General features: G+C 37.8%; 1 protein-coding gene across 9 annotated transcripts in view; it reads right to left on the bottom strand.

Moving 5' to 3' along the window:
* The window catches only part of Stag2 (stromal antigen 2), a 194,641-nt gene that overhangs the window by 71,438 nt on the left and 107,199 nt on the right, over nt 1-16,004 (bottom strand). For all 9 annotated transcript variants that reach the window (XM_045140054.1, XM_045140055.1, XM_045140057.1 and 6 more), the window contains 2 exons: nt 9,326-9,422; nt 3,471-3,547 (listed from right to left, as the gene is read on the bottom strand). In XM_045140054.1, the coding sequence (XP_044995989.1) occupies nt 3,471-3,547; nt 9,326-9,422 (174 nt within the window). The remainder of the gene's footprint in view (nt 1-3,470; nt 3,548-9,325; nt 9,423-16,004) is intronic.

Genomic DNA, 16,004 nt, shown 5'->3' with positions numbered 1-16,004 from the left:
CCTGGGCTAAGGGTGCAGCTAGGGAGCAGAGCATGTCCATGGCAGTAAGCATGTATGTATAAATACATACATAAATAAATACTTAAAATAAAAGCAAGCCAGGTGCAATGGCTCACATCTTTAATCTCACTACCTGAGAGGGTGTGGTAGGAGTAATGCCAGGAACTATAGGCCAGTCTGGGCTAAAGTGGGCCCCTGCCTCAAAGAAAGATGGATGGATGAATGGACACACATGTAGTATGCACATACACACAGACAGACAAAAGCAGAGAGTGAGTGAAATTGGTCAATGATTAAAGACATTTGCTTACCAATCTTCCCACCCAAGGTTTATCGTCCTAACCAGCCACATAAAGCCAGACACAAAGGGGTACACCTGTCTGTGATCCCAACGTACCTATATTAAATGGGAGGCAGTGCCAGAAGATTCCTAAGGTTTGCAGGGCAATTAGACTGGCATTTCAGTGACAAAAATAACAAGAGACCCTGTCTTAAGGAAGGTGGAAGAAAGGCTGGAGACATGGCTTAGCGATTAAGACATATGCCTGTGAAACCTGAGAACCCAGGTTCAATTCGCCAGGACCCATGTAAGCCAGGAAGAAGCGCAAGTTGGCTCATGCATCTGGAGTTCATTTGCAGTGGCTAGAGAACCTGATGTGCCCATTCTCTATCTCTAGTTCTCTCCAATCAATCAACCAATCAATAAATGAATAAATAAATAAATAGATCATCAAAAATAAGGAGGTGGAAGAAGAGAATAGACTCTACAAAAATACCCATACCCACATAAAAATTATGGAACAAATGGAGAGAAAGAGCTAAACATGTACATTCCTCGGCTATCAGGAGTTGTTTTTTTTTTTGGGGGGGGAGATATTCTGAAGCCAACACTATACAGATTCTTTAAAAACAAGGGTCTCTAACAAAAGAAACCTAAAAATTTAGGATTTATCAGTAAAGCAGTCAACAACTTTTAAAAATTTCCATTCATGTTTTACATAAGTTTAACTGTATCTGAGAATAAGGCCCTAGTATACTTTATAAAAACATCTTCCATTTATTTTTTTTTCCTTGAGGGGAAGGAGAGGCTGGGGAGCAGGGATACCAAGGATCTAGACTACCCTCTACTACTGAGGTACCACCTCAAGCCACATATTTCTTGATGTGCTCGTTTCATGACTGCACTAAAATGCAGTTAGTTGATAACCTCATTTGCTGAGGTTTCTCAGATCATATTTCTAAATGATTAACTCAAACCTTTGTTTCCTTTTAGTATGAAGGTTCTCACTAAAACATTTAATATTAAAAGGATAAAAATACCATTACTCATAATTACCTCTACACTACTCAGGGGCTGATTAATAGCACTCAGTGCACAGCAAACCCATTTTAACAACTTGTCTATCTTTTAGAATGATAGTTGAAAGCTTTTTCATTAGAGATAGCAAGAAAAAAATTACCAAATAAAAACCAACATGAGAGTTTCTACCTAAAAACTCAAGTAATATTTAGAAGCATAAAATGATTGTTGCTGAAATTTAGCTACAAATAAAACAAACAAAAAAAAACAGTCCTGAAGGAAATTCACTCAGGTAAACCTACAAACATAGTTATTGGTAACAATACTCCAAGAACATCACTGCAATGAACTCAAGTATAGCCTAATTGTTTTTGTTCTTACAGTTAAAACATAAGGAGTTTATAAACAACAAACAATATTTTCTTCAAGTTACCTAGTTCCTAAAATATTGACAAAAAAGGATTGAGAAGATTTCTCAGTAAGTTAAAGGCATTTGCTTGCAAAGCCTGCTGACCCAAGGTTCCATTACAAAGCTACTCACATAAATGAGATGCAAAAAGTGGCATCAATGTCTGTTTGTAGCAGCACAAGACATTGGCATGCACATACATATACATGTGTGTGTGTGAGTGCAAATAACTTATTTTTTAAAGATTTATTTTTATTTATTTATTTGAGACACAGAGAATGGGAGAGAGGGAGAGAATGAGCACACCAGGGCTTCCAGCCAATGCAAACAAACTTCAGATGCATGTGCCACCATTGTGCATCTGGCTTATATAGGACCTGGAGAATCAAACCTGGATCCTTAAGTTTCACAGGCATGCGTCTTAACCACTAAGCCATCTCTCTAGCCCAACATTTTTTAATATAGAAAATATCTCCCTTTTATGGACTTCAGCATATTATGTTCTAAATTGTGTTCTTCACAGATTTGGGGGGTAGAGGGGGTTTGAGGTAGGGTCTTGATCTAGCACAGCTGACCTGGAACTCAGTATGTAATCTCAGGCAGGCCTCAAACACATGGCAATTCTCCTACCGCTGCCCCCCTAGTGCTGGGATTAAAGGCATGCACCACGATACTCAGATCTCTTTTTTGATTATTTTTTAAATGTTTTTGTTTTATAAGGGTCTCACTCTAATCCAGATTGACATAGAACTCACTCCGTAGTCCCTGGCTGGTCTCAAATTCAGTGATCCTCCTACCTCTGCCTTCTGAGTTCTGGGATTAAAGGCATGCACCACTATGTCCAACTTTTCCCTAAACTTTTTACAATATTAGTAGATATCATTTATTTAATTCTGGCTATGTGCCAGGATTTATAAAATGCTAAGGAAATTTCCACTATCACTTGATTTCATTTTCATAGCTGCCTTATAAAAAACTATCAATAACCTCATTTTTGAAGGGGAGTCATATTCTTCATTGATATAGTCACTGGTAAGCTTATCAATCCTCCAGCAATTAAACGCCCACCCATGTATGCAAAAAACCCTAATTAAATTCAATGGGTCACAAAAAAATCATGAGGCTAGGGAGATGGCAAAGTGGCCAGTGGCACTTGCTTGCAATGCATGCAGCCCAGGTTCAATTCCCCAGCTGCCCACATAAATCTTGAAGGGCATTTCTTTGCAGCACACCAATAACACACCGACACATAAATAAATTGGGGGGAGATTCAAGGTAGGGTGTCACTCTAGCCCAGGCTGAAATGGAATTCACTATGTAGTCTCAGAATGGCCTCAAAGTACAGTGAGTGATCCTCCTACCTCTGCCTCCTGAGTGCTGGGTTAAAGGCATGCTCCACCATGCCTGGCTTTTTCAACCTCTTTGATCTTTAGTTTCCTCATCTTTTCTTTTTAAGTAAGGCATCAAAGTAGAAAGGAAACTAATAGGAAGGAGTTTAATGAGAACAGGAGGGGGTTAATATAGGATAGCATAGGAGGAATGGGTAAATATGATCAAAACACATTATGTATGACATTATCAAAAAGAAAATAAATAAAAATGGTTCCACAAGACAATGAAACTAATGCTGAAACAACTTGCCCAAGATCACGTAAATTATCTGAATAAAGCTACAGCTCATATTTACAACATTAACATTTAATTAATATTTTCAAGAGTTAAATAAAGATCCATATGTATAAAATTATCAAAACATGTTACCTCATCAAATTCTTCAGTCATTTTTCGAATTATCTCAGAGTTCTGCATATGTCTAAACATTTCTGCAGTGACAACTCCTGAAATTTGCAAATGTTACAAGTTAATACATGGTGGAATGAAAACAAACACATAGAACTCCTAAGTCAGTCTGTAGCACAATGAAGTCTATAGTTATACAATAACAGCATACTTCATACCATATGTAGTATGAAAAATTGCAAGTACTACCACTGTCATAATGCACAAAACAGTTCTGACAGGTACTTCCTAACATAATCATTGTTGGCCATCAGTACTGCCTCACTTGACTCGTGTAACTGTCCCTCTGTATACAAAGGGAATGGGCTCTAGGACCCATACAAACAGGATACCAATATACTTAGATACTCTAAGTTTATCAATCTAATTACTACCAAGGCAATAAATATAATAACAAAGAATGCCTTGGTGATTTAGATTAATAACTAAAAACAATATATATATATTTTCCACACAACCCACCCAGAGGTATATTCTGTTAATGCATATATTTGCATAGGTTTGTGAATACATCCAGATTTAAAACTATGATTTCTATAATTCACAGGCAAGAGCACTAAAGGTAAATACATTACATAATTTGTCTGAGATTATTCACTTACATCATAATGCATACCCAATTTCTAGGAGTGTCCTGGAAGGACCCTTACAATAATATACTCTTCAAGAATCAAATGAGAAAATATGGTGATAGCAAAAAAGAAAAGCAATTAATTGGAAAGAAGAAGGGAGTTAATGCAGGGTGGATTTGAGGGGGAGAATGGTTGTGGGGAAGAGAATTATCATGGTTCATTGCCTATACTTACAAAAGCTGTCAATAAAACGTTCAAAAAATCAAATGAGCCAGATGTGGTGGCACACATTTTTAATCCTAACACTTGGAGGCAGAGGTAGGAGGATCGATCACTGTGAGTTCGAAGCCACCCCCAGACTACATAGTGAATTCCAGGTCAGCCTGAGCTAGGGTGAGACCCTACCTCCAAAAAAAAAAAAAAAAAAGAATCAAAAGATTGTTTAATGATAGATGAATTCAAAAGTAAGTATTTCTTTCAATAATCAGAAAACACTCCTTTCATTCTTCCTTCCCATGATCCAACTTAGACCATTCCCCATCCCCCAGAAATCTAAACCTCTGCTTAAGTGTCTGCAATACTCTCCCCACAAACCCTCCCCCTTCCTTCCTCCATCATAGCCCCTTTCTATTTTCCTGGTCTTTCCTAGTGACTTTTACTCCCAACTCACATACAAATCTTAACCATTATAGCCAGTATCTATATGTGAAAAAAAAATGTAGCATTCAACGTTCGGGACTTGGATTACTTCAGTATAATCTTTTCTATATCCAACCATTTCCCTACAAATTTCATCATTTCATTTTTGTTTACCATTGACTAAAACTTTATTGTGTAAATGTACCACATCGTCTTCATTATCCATTTGTCAGATGAAGGGTATTTATACTGTTTCCATTTCTTAGCTGTTGTGAATAGAGGAACAATAAACATGGATGAGCAAGTACCTCTAATAAGTAGAGTCCTTAGGGTATATGCCATGCAATGATATAGCTGGGTCATATGGAACACTCAGAAGCCATAGATTATTACTAGAAAATCTTCAGTGCCAGGGATGGGATACCTTCCAGTGAGTTGTTGGCCAGGGAGGTCAATGAACCCCCAATACATTACAGGCCACTGCCAAGGCTCTTGGTTTCCCACCAGGAATAGATGGAAAAACCCTATTGCTAAAGACTACACATACTTGGCCTGAAAGGCCACTGAGAAATCCTGCTGGAACTGAGCTGAAAACCTCCTCCTTGTAGACCAGCTGACAGAAATCTGGAAAAAGCTACACTGCATGCAGTTCAATGGGAGACAGAGAAATCACCAGTGAAGATACTCAACAGTGGACACAGCAAGCCTTAAATTTGGCCAGCCAGGCCAAATGAGCCAACGGGTGCAATAGTGGCATGTCTGTTACGGGGAAAACCAACCATCCTCTAATTGGATTGGAGGCCCACTCCATGGGAGGGAATACACCTCTGATACTGAAAACCTGCAACAGGGGTAGTTATGAAGCCTAGGGGTGTAATGTCTGCTGGTATCTGGCTAAATATGTATTCTATGCTCACCAAACTGCCCAGTAAGCACATCTATTAATGTTCGTAGCCATATATTAATGCTGTTCTCACTTTTTCATTAGAGTACTTTCTCTTTTTAGATGGCAGTGACCTTGGGATGACTCAGAAGACACCATGGTGCTGAGAAGAAGTGACAGGAGTGCTCAGCACTGAAATCTCTATCACACCTTCCAAGGCTCAGGGTCCATTGTGGAAGAGGTGGCAGAAATAATTAAAGAGCCAAAGGAAGGGTAGGGCTCCTTACAATGTGCTCCTCCAGACATAAAATGGCCTGGATATCCATGACCTCACAGTGTCTGACAATACCTAGACAAGACTATCATAATAGGAGGAAAAGATCATGACATCAAAATAAAAGAGAGACTGATTGAAAGGGGGAGGGGATATGACGGGGAGGGTAGTTTCAAAGGGAAAAGTGGAATTTCAAAGGGGAAAGTGAGTAAGGGAGGGAATTGACATGGGATATTGTTTACAATTATGGAAATTGTCAATAAAAAGAATTAAAGATGTTATGAATATGCCATATGAAAACCTACTTCTTTGCTAGCCAAATATGTATGTTCAAAGAGAGAGAGAGTACAGGAAGAAGTGGTGCACCCAGAGATCATCAATTGTTATTAGAAAAATTTCAGTGCCAGGTGATATCTTCCAGTGAGTTATTGGCCAGTGAGGTCCATGGTGACCCCAAAACATTACAGACCATTGCCAAAGCTCTTTACTGCCCACCAGAACTTGATAGAAAGCCCCCATTGCTAAAAAGACTCCACATACTTGGATTGCAGGTTACTAAAAAATCAAGCTGGAGTTGAACTAGAAACCTGCTTCCTGTTGACTACCAGCAGTGGATCCTGCAAGCGTCACAGCTGGTCAGCCAGACCAAATATACCAACTGGTGAAATGCAGGCATGTCTGTTATGGTGGAAACCAACTGCCCTCTGATTGGACTGGAGGCTAATTCCACAGAGGGGGATAGATACCTGTTACTGAAAACCTAGTCAAAAGCCTGTGGGTGGGGAGATCATAATCCCAAAGGGAGTAACGACTGTTGTTGTCTGGCTAAATGTATATTATGCTCAGCAAACTGCTGTCTAAGCACTTTTTCCTATGTTGATGACCAGATATTAATGCTACTCTCACTTTTGATTAGAGAAGCTTCTCTTTTCAGAAGACGGTGACCACTAGGGTGATTCAAAAGTCACCACAGTGCTAAGAACAAACAACACTGGGATGTTCAGAACCAAGTGAGACATCTCTTTCATTCCTTCCAAGGCTCAGGTTTCACTGGGAAAGACTTGGTACAAAGAATACAAGAGCAAAGTAGTACTGCTTACAATGCTGTCATCCAGATACAAAATGGCCCTGATATTCATGACTTCACAGTACCTGACACTATCTACACAAGGACTTCATAACAGGAGGATAAAATTATGACAACAAAATAGAAGAGAGACTAATTGGAAAGAATGAGTGATTCAATGGTGGATTTGGAAGGGTAACATAGGGGTGGTCAGAAGAAATCATCATGGTTTATTGTCTTTAGTTATGGAAGCTATAAATAAAATTTTTAAAAGAGTCTTTTTCTCCACACAAACGATATTATATGTAGAGACCCAAAAATAAGCAGAAAAGTACCAAAAAGCAGGAAAAGTAGCTATCACAAACTCCATACATGGAGTTCTGAAGCAAGTGTGAAGACATCATTAAGACATTAAGTGGGACTGAAACATGGCAGCTGACTAGAAAAGAATAAAGAAAAAAAAAGTCAAACAAAAACCACAGTCCACAAAAAAACAAGGGAGCAGTTTAGAGCCAGTCCAGATATATGGCTCTGCAAAAAAGGGGGGGGCACAGTGAATGAGAAGAGAGAAATAGCTAACTTATTTATGAAGAAATCTAACAGAATAATAATTGTCTGAGGGCTGGGGAGATGGCTCAGGTTCAAGCACTTGCCTGCCAATCCTAAGGATGCAGGCTCAATTCCCCAGTGCCCACCCAAAGACATATGCAAAGTAGAACATACATCTGGAGTTCATTTGCAGTGGCTAGAGGGCCCATGAAAATTAATTTAAAATAAGTTTAAAAATTGTCTGTAATGCAACTTTTTCTTTTTCTTTTTTCTTTTGTTTGTTTGTTTGTTTTTCAAGGTAGGGTATTACTCTAGCCCAGGCTGACCTAGGCTATGTAGTCTCAGGGTGGTCTCCAAATCACAGTGATCCTCCTACCTCTGCCTTCAAGGGCTGGGATTAAAGGTGTGCACCACCACACCTGGAAACTTAATAATCTTTAATGTTTATTACATAATTCAAGTTTATAGAGATTTTGAAACTCTAAAACAAATATGTCAGTGCTCAAATCCACCTGATAATTTAAGCTTTTAACATCTTAAATTTTAGAAATCTTAACAATCAGTTATAAAGTATATCCAAATGTTAAGTTAGCAAGCTCTTATTTGTAAACAAACCCGCACTAAGCAAGGGAAGAATAAAGGGAAAATCCTCTGACTGCAGTCCATTTTTAAAACTACAATTCAGACATATAACACAAACGTTTCAAACTATACTAAAACAGATATAATACTGAACTGCAGCTACATTTACTTCAGTTAAGTCAAGTAAACTAGACAACTCTCTGTCAAGACAGGCTTAAAAATTTCACAAAGGCACAATAAATACTGCACAACCACAGCTCTAGAGGAACATTTGAGCCAAAGAGATTAAGACCAGCCTGGACAACATATCAAACCTCATCTCAAAAATGAAGTTTTATTCTCAAAACTAACCAAGCTATGATAATATAAACATCACAGGCTAAAGAATTGCATAAATTATGTACCTTTCAGCCTTCACATCCAATAACATTAACATGCCTATTAAATGGCATGTTGTGGATCTGCCAAAAATAAAATGCCAGCACTAACTATGTTTTCAATTACAGTATTTTTAAAGTGATTTTGAAATTAAACTTGCTTCTTGTACATCTTGTTCTACTATGCTTAAGTGACTTTTTGACATGCTAAGTTTTTAAATTCTATTTAAAGCCAATTATCTCTCTCCTGATTTCTAATGTCCACACTTTTAGTGACATCTTCATTAAGAATTCAATACCCCCTAAAAATGTGACAAAATATATTACCAGGGTATCTGCTAGAATTAACTGTCAATGATTTACTGACTCATTTACTGGTCCAATGAGAATTATGATATTTTAACTTTACATAATTTTGTCACATTGTCAAATATTGGCCCTAAATATTTTTCTAGAAAAAAATCTTTATTTTATGTGTTTCTTACTCCTAAACATATAAATCTTTAAAAAAAATTCCCATACGTTCAAAGAAATGGCAATCTCACAACTAATATACATATTCCCTACATCTGAACCTTTATGTCTTCATTACCACTTTTTATCCCTTCTTAATCCATTTCTTTGTTCTTAAAACCAGGTATCAAAGGTAGGAAATCTAATAAAATAACTCAAATTATAAACTGTTAAGTTCTTAGAAAAAAATCCACACTGAATATACTATTATTGTTCTTTACTTTTTTCCTTGTAAAGTTTGCATACATATAATGCAAATAATTCAACATCTTCATATTATTTTTTGTATAAGAAGTTTCCATAAGAACATCTTTTAAAGAAGTGGCTAAGAGCTTTTGGTTCCAAAATTAATGTATCTTACCTTTACATCCTGAACACTGAATAAAAAAGTTGATGAGGTCAAGAAGTGCTATATCTCGGTCATGTTTGTATGATTCTATCCAATCATCTACCACCGACTAGAGCAGAAGAAGGGGGAAAAAAATCAAGAAAAATCATTAACTGTTCCTGATGTTTTAAAAATCAATTAAGTTTGATGAAAATCATAAAATTCAACAGTACATGATGTCACATTACTTACATATTAAGTGCAAAGTTTTATTTTTTTAACTCCATATTTATTTACTAGCAGAAAGAATAAGAATATGAAAAAGGCCATGCCAGGACCTCTTGCTGCTGCAATTAAACTCCAAATGCATGCACCACTTAGTATGCCTAGATTTATAAAGGTACTAGAATCGAACCCAGGCCAGTAGTCAGCACCTTTAACCAGTAAGCCATTTCCCCACCCCAAAGTTTGATTGTAATGATAGCATCAAATTAAGTAAATCAAGTGCCTGATGGCAGAAAATGGCATCCTTCCATTCATTTTTAATTAAAAAGAAATTTAAAAAGTCATAGAAAGAGAAAGGAAGGGAGGAGGGTACTTAATAGGTTGATATTGTATATTTGTAAGTACAATGATTGAGATGGGGGGTAATATGATGGAGAATGGAATTTCAAAGGGGAAAGTGGGGGGGGATTACCATGGGATTTTTTTTATAATCGTGGAAAATGCTAATAAATTTTTTTTAAAGTCATAGAATTCAACTCTACAAAGTTTAATTATTTCTTTATTATTATTATTATTATTATTATTATTATTATTATTATTTTTCAAGGTAGGGTATTATTGCTCTACTAGAATTATGTAGCCTTAATATGATGATTCATCTATCTCTGCCTTCTGAGTACTGATACTAAAGGGGCTGTAGGGATAGCTTAACCTAAGGATGTGAAGTCTAAGGACTCATGTTCAATTTCCCAATACCCATGTAAGCCAGGTGGACAAGGTGGCACATGCATCTGAAATTTGTTTGCAGTGGCTGGAAGTTCTGGTGAGCCCATACTTTCGCTCCCCACTAAATAAAATATTTTTTTAAGTACAATTATTTCTTTAATGACATTAACAATATCTTCTATAACAAAGATAAATAAAACTCTGCCTTTATTTATTTTTAGTTAAAATATTATAATACTATTTTTTCAAAGTCAAGTTAAATATAGAAAAGTGATTACTATGTGGGGGTGGGGGTAAACAAAGGGAAGCACACACCACACTGATATATATGATATACATATATGATGAATACTGATTTAAAATTTATATTTGCTGCTGGAGAGACAGCTAAGTGGTTAAGGCCCTTGCCTGCAAAACCAAAAGACCTCAGTTCGATTCCCAAGGACCCACTTAAGCCATATGCACAAGGGGACACATGCATCTGGAGTTAGTCTGCAGTGGCTGGAGGCCCTGGCATACCAATTCTCTCTCTCTGTCTCTCTTCCTCTGCCTCGTTCATTCTCTCAAATAAATAAAAATAAAGTATTTTAAATTTTTTATATTTAAATTAAAATATTTAAATATTAACATTACAAAGGAAATAAAAATAGAATGGCTGAGTCAATAAAGAATTCTAGAACAAAATAAAGGAACTTTTCTCAATGGTAAGAATTACTAATAACATGTTAGTTAAAAAAAAAAAAAGCCAAACAAGTTAAATTAAAAACTAAATACAGATCAAATGAAAGTAAAATAGTTCACAGATCAGGAGAGTTAATACTATAAGATATGCATTACTCCCAAACTGATCTCAGTGTAATCCTCATTAAAATTCTAGCTGGCTTATTATTAAATATTAAAAACTAATTCTGAAATTGTTATACTACAAAGGACCCTATACAGCTAAAAAATAAAAATCTGGTACAAACTAATAACTTCACACATGCTACAAAGCTATAGTAATCTGTGATAAAAGTAGATAAAAGTAGAAAAATGTAGACTACTAAACCAGGAGTGGTGATGCACACCTTTAATCCCAGCACATAGGTGGCAGAAGTTGAAGAATCACTCTGACTCCGTAGCCAGCCTGGGACTACAAAGAGAGAGTTCCAGGTCAGCCTGGGCATGAGTGAGACCCTACCTTTAAGAAAGTGGATTGATGGAATACAATTTAGTAGAGTCAATAAATAAATACTAACAGTGATGGCAATATGATTTTCAGTGCAGATACCCATAAAATTCAATAGACGTCAGTAAATGATCCTGAGACAACTGGATATCCTCATGTAAAAGGGAGAATTAAAAATATGAAGTTAGATACTAACATGTCTCATATATTTATGGTTTAACATAAATTGACCAGAGGCCTAAATGAAAAAGTTAAAACTGTAACTTTCTTAGAGAAAAACATGAAAATTACTTCTTATATTCATGCATTTAGCCTGGTCTTAGGTAGTAATCTAAAAGAAATGATTAGGGCTGAAGAGATGGCTTAGCAATTAATGCACTTGCTTGCAAAGCGTAAAGACCCAGGTTCGATTCTCCAGGTCCCACATAAGCCAGATGCACATGGGTCTAGAGTTTGTTTGCAGTGGCTAGAGGCCCTGGCATACTCATTCTTTCCCCCAGCAACATCCCTCTCTGTTTCAAATAAATAAAGATATAAAGTATATATTTAAAAAAAACCCTTAAGAATAGATAAAAGAAATGATTAAAGAAAACACAATGTAACTGTTTAAAACTTTTAAAAAGTATTTCAAAGGAGTTCATCAAGAAACTGAAGGGTAGCTGGGCATGGTGGCGTATGCCTATAATCCCAGCACTCGGGAGGCAGAGGTAGGAGGATCACCATGAATTCAAGGCCACCTTGAGAGTACAGAGTGAATTCCAGGTCAGCCTGAACCAGAGTGAGACCCTACCTTGAAAGACAGACAGAAAGACAGAAAGACAGACAGAAAGACAGAAAGAAAGACAGGCAGACAGACAGACAGACAGACAGACGGTAAGAAAGAAAGGAAAGAAAGAAAGGAAAGAAGGAAGGAAGGAAGGAAGGAAGGAAGGAAGGAAGGAAGGAAGGAAGGAAGGAAGGAAGGAAGGAAGGAAGGAAGGAAGGAAGGAGGGAAGGAAGGACGGACAGACAAAGAAAATGAAGGGTGGGCTGGACAGATGGTTCAGCGGTTAAGGCATTTGCCTTCAATGCCTAACAACCTGAGTTTGATTCCCCAGTACCACGTAAAACCAGATGCACAAAGTGGTGCATGCATCTGGAATTCATTCACAGTGGCTGGAGGCCCTGATGCACCCATTTCTCTCTCTCTCTCTGTCTCTCTCTCTCTCTCTGTCTCTCTGTCTGCAAATAAATAAAATATTTAAAAACTAAACAGTCTGGGCTGGAGAGATGGCTTAGTGGTTAAGTGCTTGCCTATGAAGCCTAAGGACTCCAGTTTGAGGCTCGATTCCCCAGAACCCAAGTTAGCCAGATGAACAAGGGGGCGCACGCATCTGGAGTTCCTCAGCAGTGGCTGGAAGCCCTGGCGCGCCCATTCTCTCTCTCTCTGTCACAATCAAATAAATAAATAAAAATGAAACAAAAATTTTTATAAAAAAACTAAACAGTCTACAGAAATGGATTATATGTTTGAATATCCTATTTGACAAGAGATATGTGCATAGAGTATATAAAAAAAACCTCTTGAAACTCAAATCAGTTTTTAAAAACCAAGCCAAAACTCAGGCATGGTGGTGCATACCTTTAACCCAAGCACTCAAAAGGCTAAAATAAGAGGATCTCTGTGAGTTCAAGGCAAGCCTAGGGTTATAGAATGAGATCCAGGTCAGCCTGGGCTACAGGGAGACAATGTCATAAAAAAAGTCCAACAAATAACAAAGGCAGTTTATGGGCAGGAGAGATGGCTTAGGTGTTAAGGCACTTGCCTGCAAAGCCTAAGGAACCAGGTTCAATTCCCCAGGACCCACATAAGCCAGATGCCCAAGGAGACAAATGGATCCGGAATTGAGTGCCCATTCTGTTTCTCTCTGCCTCTTCCCCCAGCCTCTCAAATATGTAAATAAATAACTAAATAATTTTTAAAGCAGTTTATACCAGGCGTGGTTGCACACACTTTTTATTTTTATTTATTTATTTGAAAAAGAAAGAGAGAGGGAGAATGGGCATGCCAGGGCCTCCAGCCACTGCAAACGAACTCCAGATGCATGTGCCCCTTTCTGGGTCCTGAAGAATCAAACCTGGATCCTTTGGCTTTGCAGGCAAACACCTTAACCACTAAGCCATCTCTCCAGCCTGCATATACCTTTAATCCCAGCACTTTGGGGTCACTTTGAGTTCCAGGTCAGCCTAAGACTACATAGTGAATTCCAGATCAGCCCAGGCTAGACCAAGACCCTACCTCGAAAAACCAGAAATTAAAAAAAAAGAAACAGAAAACAGCTTCGGTTGGGTTGGAGAGATGGCTTAGCTATTAAGGCACTTGCTTGCAAAGCCTAAGAACCCACATTGAACTCTCCAGATCCCATGTAAGCCAGATGCAGAAGGTGACACAAGCATGCAAGGCTGCAGATGTGCACATGGTGGCGCACACATCTGGAACTCGATTGTAATCCTGTAGGCCCTGGAACATCGATTCTCTCTCACTCACCTCTCTCAGAAAAAGAACACACATATGTGTGCTTATAGATATATACACCTATATATACATATATATGTATATATAGGTGTGTGTGTATATATGTGTGTATATATATGCGCGTACTTATATATACATATATATACTTTATGTACATATATAAGCACACATATGACACACATAAAAAAAAACAACCCAGCTTAGTGATAGACATATACAGTTTTGTAAAGACAATATACAAATGGACAATAAACAAATGACAAGATGTTTAATATCATTAGCCACTAAGGAGATGAAAATAAAAACACAGATACCACATCAAACCCACTTGAATGGCTATAATTCAAAAGAATACATGTAAGTATTGGCAAAGCTGTGAATTAACAGAACATTCAAACATTGTTGGTAGCAATGCAAGGTGTAGTCACTGGAAAAACTCTTTGCCAACTCTTCAAAAAGTTAAATATAGAGCTAGTATATGACACTGAAATTTGACTCTTAGGTATTAGCCAAGGAAAAGGAAAATAAATATCCACACAGTCAGAATGTAGAAATGAGAGCCGGGCATGGTGGCACAAACCTTTAATGCCAGCACTTGGGAGGTTGAGGAATTCACGGCCAGCCTGAGCTAGAGTAAGACCATACCTTCAAAAGAAACAAAAACAACAACAAAAAAGCCATAGAAATGGGCAAGAGAGATGGCTTATTGGTTAAGGTGTTTACCTGAAAAACCTAACAAACTTAGTTTGATTCTCCAGTGCCCATGTAATGCCAGATGCATCTGGAGTTCATTTGCAGTGGCTAGAGGCCCTGGAAGCAGCCATTCTTTGTGTATATCTCATTCTGTCTCTCTCTGCTTACAAATATTGTTGTTTTTTTTTTTTTTAAATGTAGAAATGAGGGGCTAGAGAGATGTCTCAGTAGTTAAGGCACTTGCCTGCAAAATCAAAGGACCCAGGATTGATTGTCCAGTACCCATGTACAGCCAGGTAGGTACAAAGTGATGCATGCATCTGGAGTTCATTTGCAGAGGCTAGAGGCCCTGACATGCCATTCTCTCTCTTCTCTCTCTCCCTCACTGCCTTCCTCGTCTTCTCTCAAATAAACAAACATACATACAAATACATACACACACACACACACACACACACACATTTAAATATAGAAATGGGCCTGGAGGGATGGCTTAGCAGTTAAGACGCTTGCCTGCGAAACCTAAGGATCAAGGTTCAATTCTCCAGATCACATATAAGCCAGATCAGATGCACATGCTGGCACATGCATCTGGAGTTGGTTTGCAATGGCTAGAGGCCCTGGTGCACCCATTCTCTCTCCCCTTCTCTCTCTCTCTCTAATAAATAAATACAAAATAAAATATTTAAAAATACATAGAAATGATTCAAACTTGCATCAAGGGGCAAATAGAAAAAATGTGGAATATCCATACAATATAATACATTGACCAAAAGGAATTAAGTTAGAATATATGCCAGAACACAGATAACATAGATGAACTGTTAAAAGTATTTTGTTAAATCAGGGTTGGAGAAATGGCTTAGCAGTTAAGCAATTGCCTGTGAAGCCTAAGGACCCTGGTTCGAGGTTCAACTCCCGAGGACCCATGTTAGCCAGATGCACAAGGGGGCGCATGTGTCTAGAGTTCGTTTGCAGTGGCTGTAGGCCCTGGCGTGCCCTTTCTCTCTGTCTGTCTGTCTCTCTCTCTCTCTCTGCCTTTCTCTCTGTGTCTGTCACTCTCAAATAAATAAAAAATGAACAAAAAAATTTTTAAAGAAAGTATTTTGCTAACAGCCACAATCATAATTACAAATTATATGATAAATTTGCATAAAATTTCTAGAACAGGCAAAGACATAAAAAAACAGCTTTAGCCAGGCGTGGTGGCGCACCCTTTTAATCCCAGTACTTGGGAGGCAGAGGTAGGAGTATCACCGTGAGTTTGAGGCCACCCTGAGATTCCATAGTGAATTCCAGGTCAGCCTGGGCTTGACTGAGACCCTACCTCGGAAAACAAAAACAAAAAAAAAAAGAAAAAAAAAAAACAGCTTAGCAGTGGTATA

Source organism: Jaculus jaculus, chromosome X, assembly GCF_020740685.1.
Source record: "Jaculus jaculus isolate mJacJac1 chromosome X, mJacJac1.mat.Y.cur, whole genome shotgun sequence".
NCBI lineage: Eukaryota > Metazoa > Chordata > Mammalia > Rodentia > Dipodidae > Jaculus > Jaculus jaculus.
This window is presented reverse-complemented; position numbering and strand designations above follow the sequence as displayed.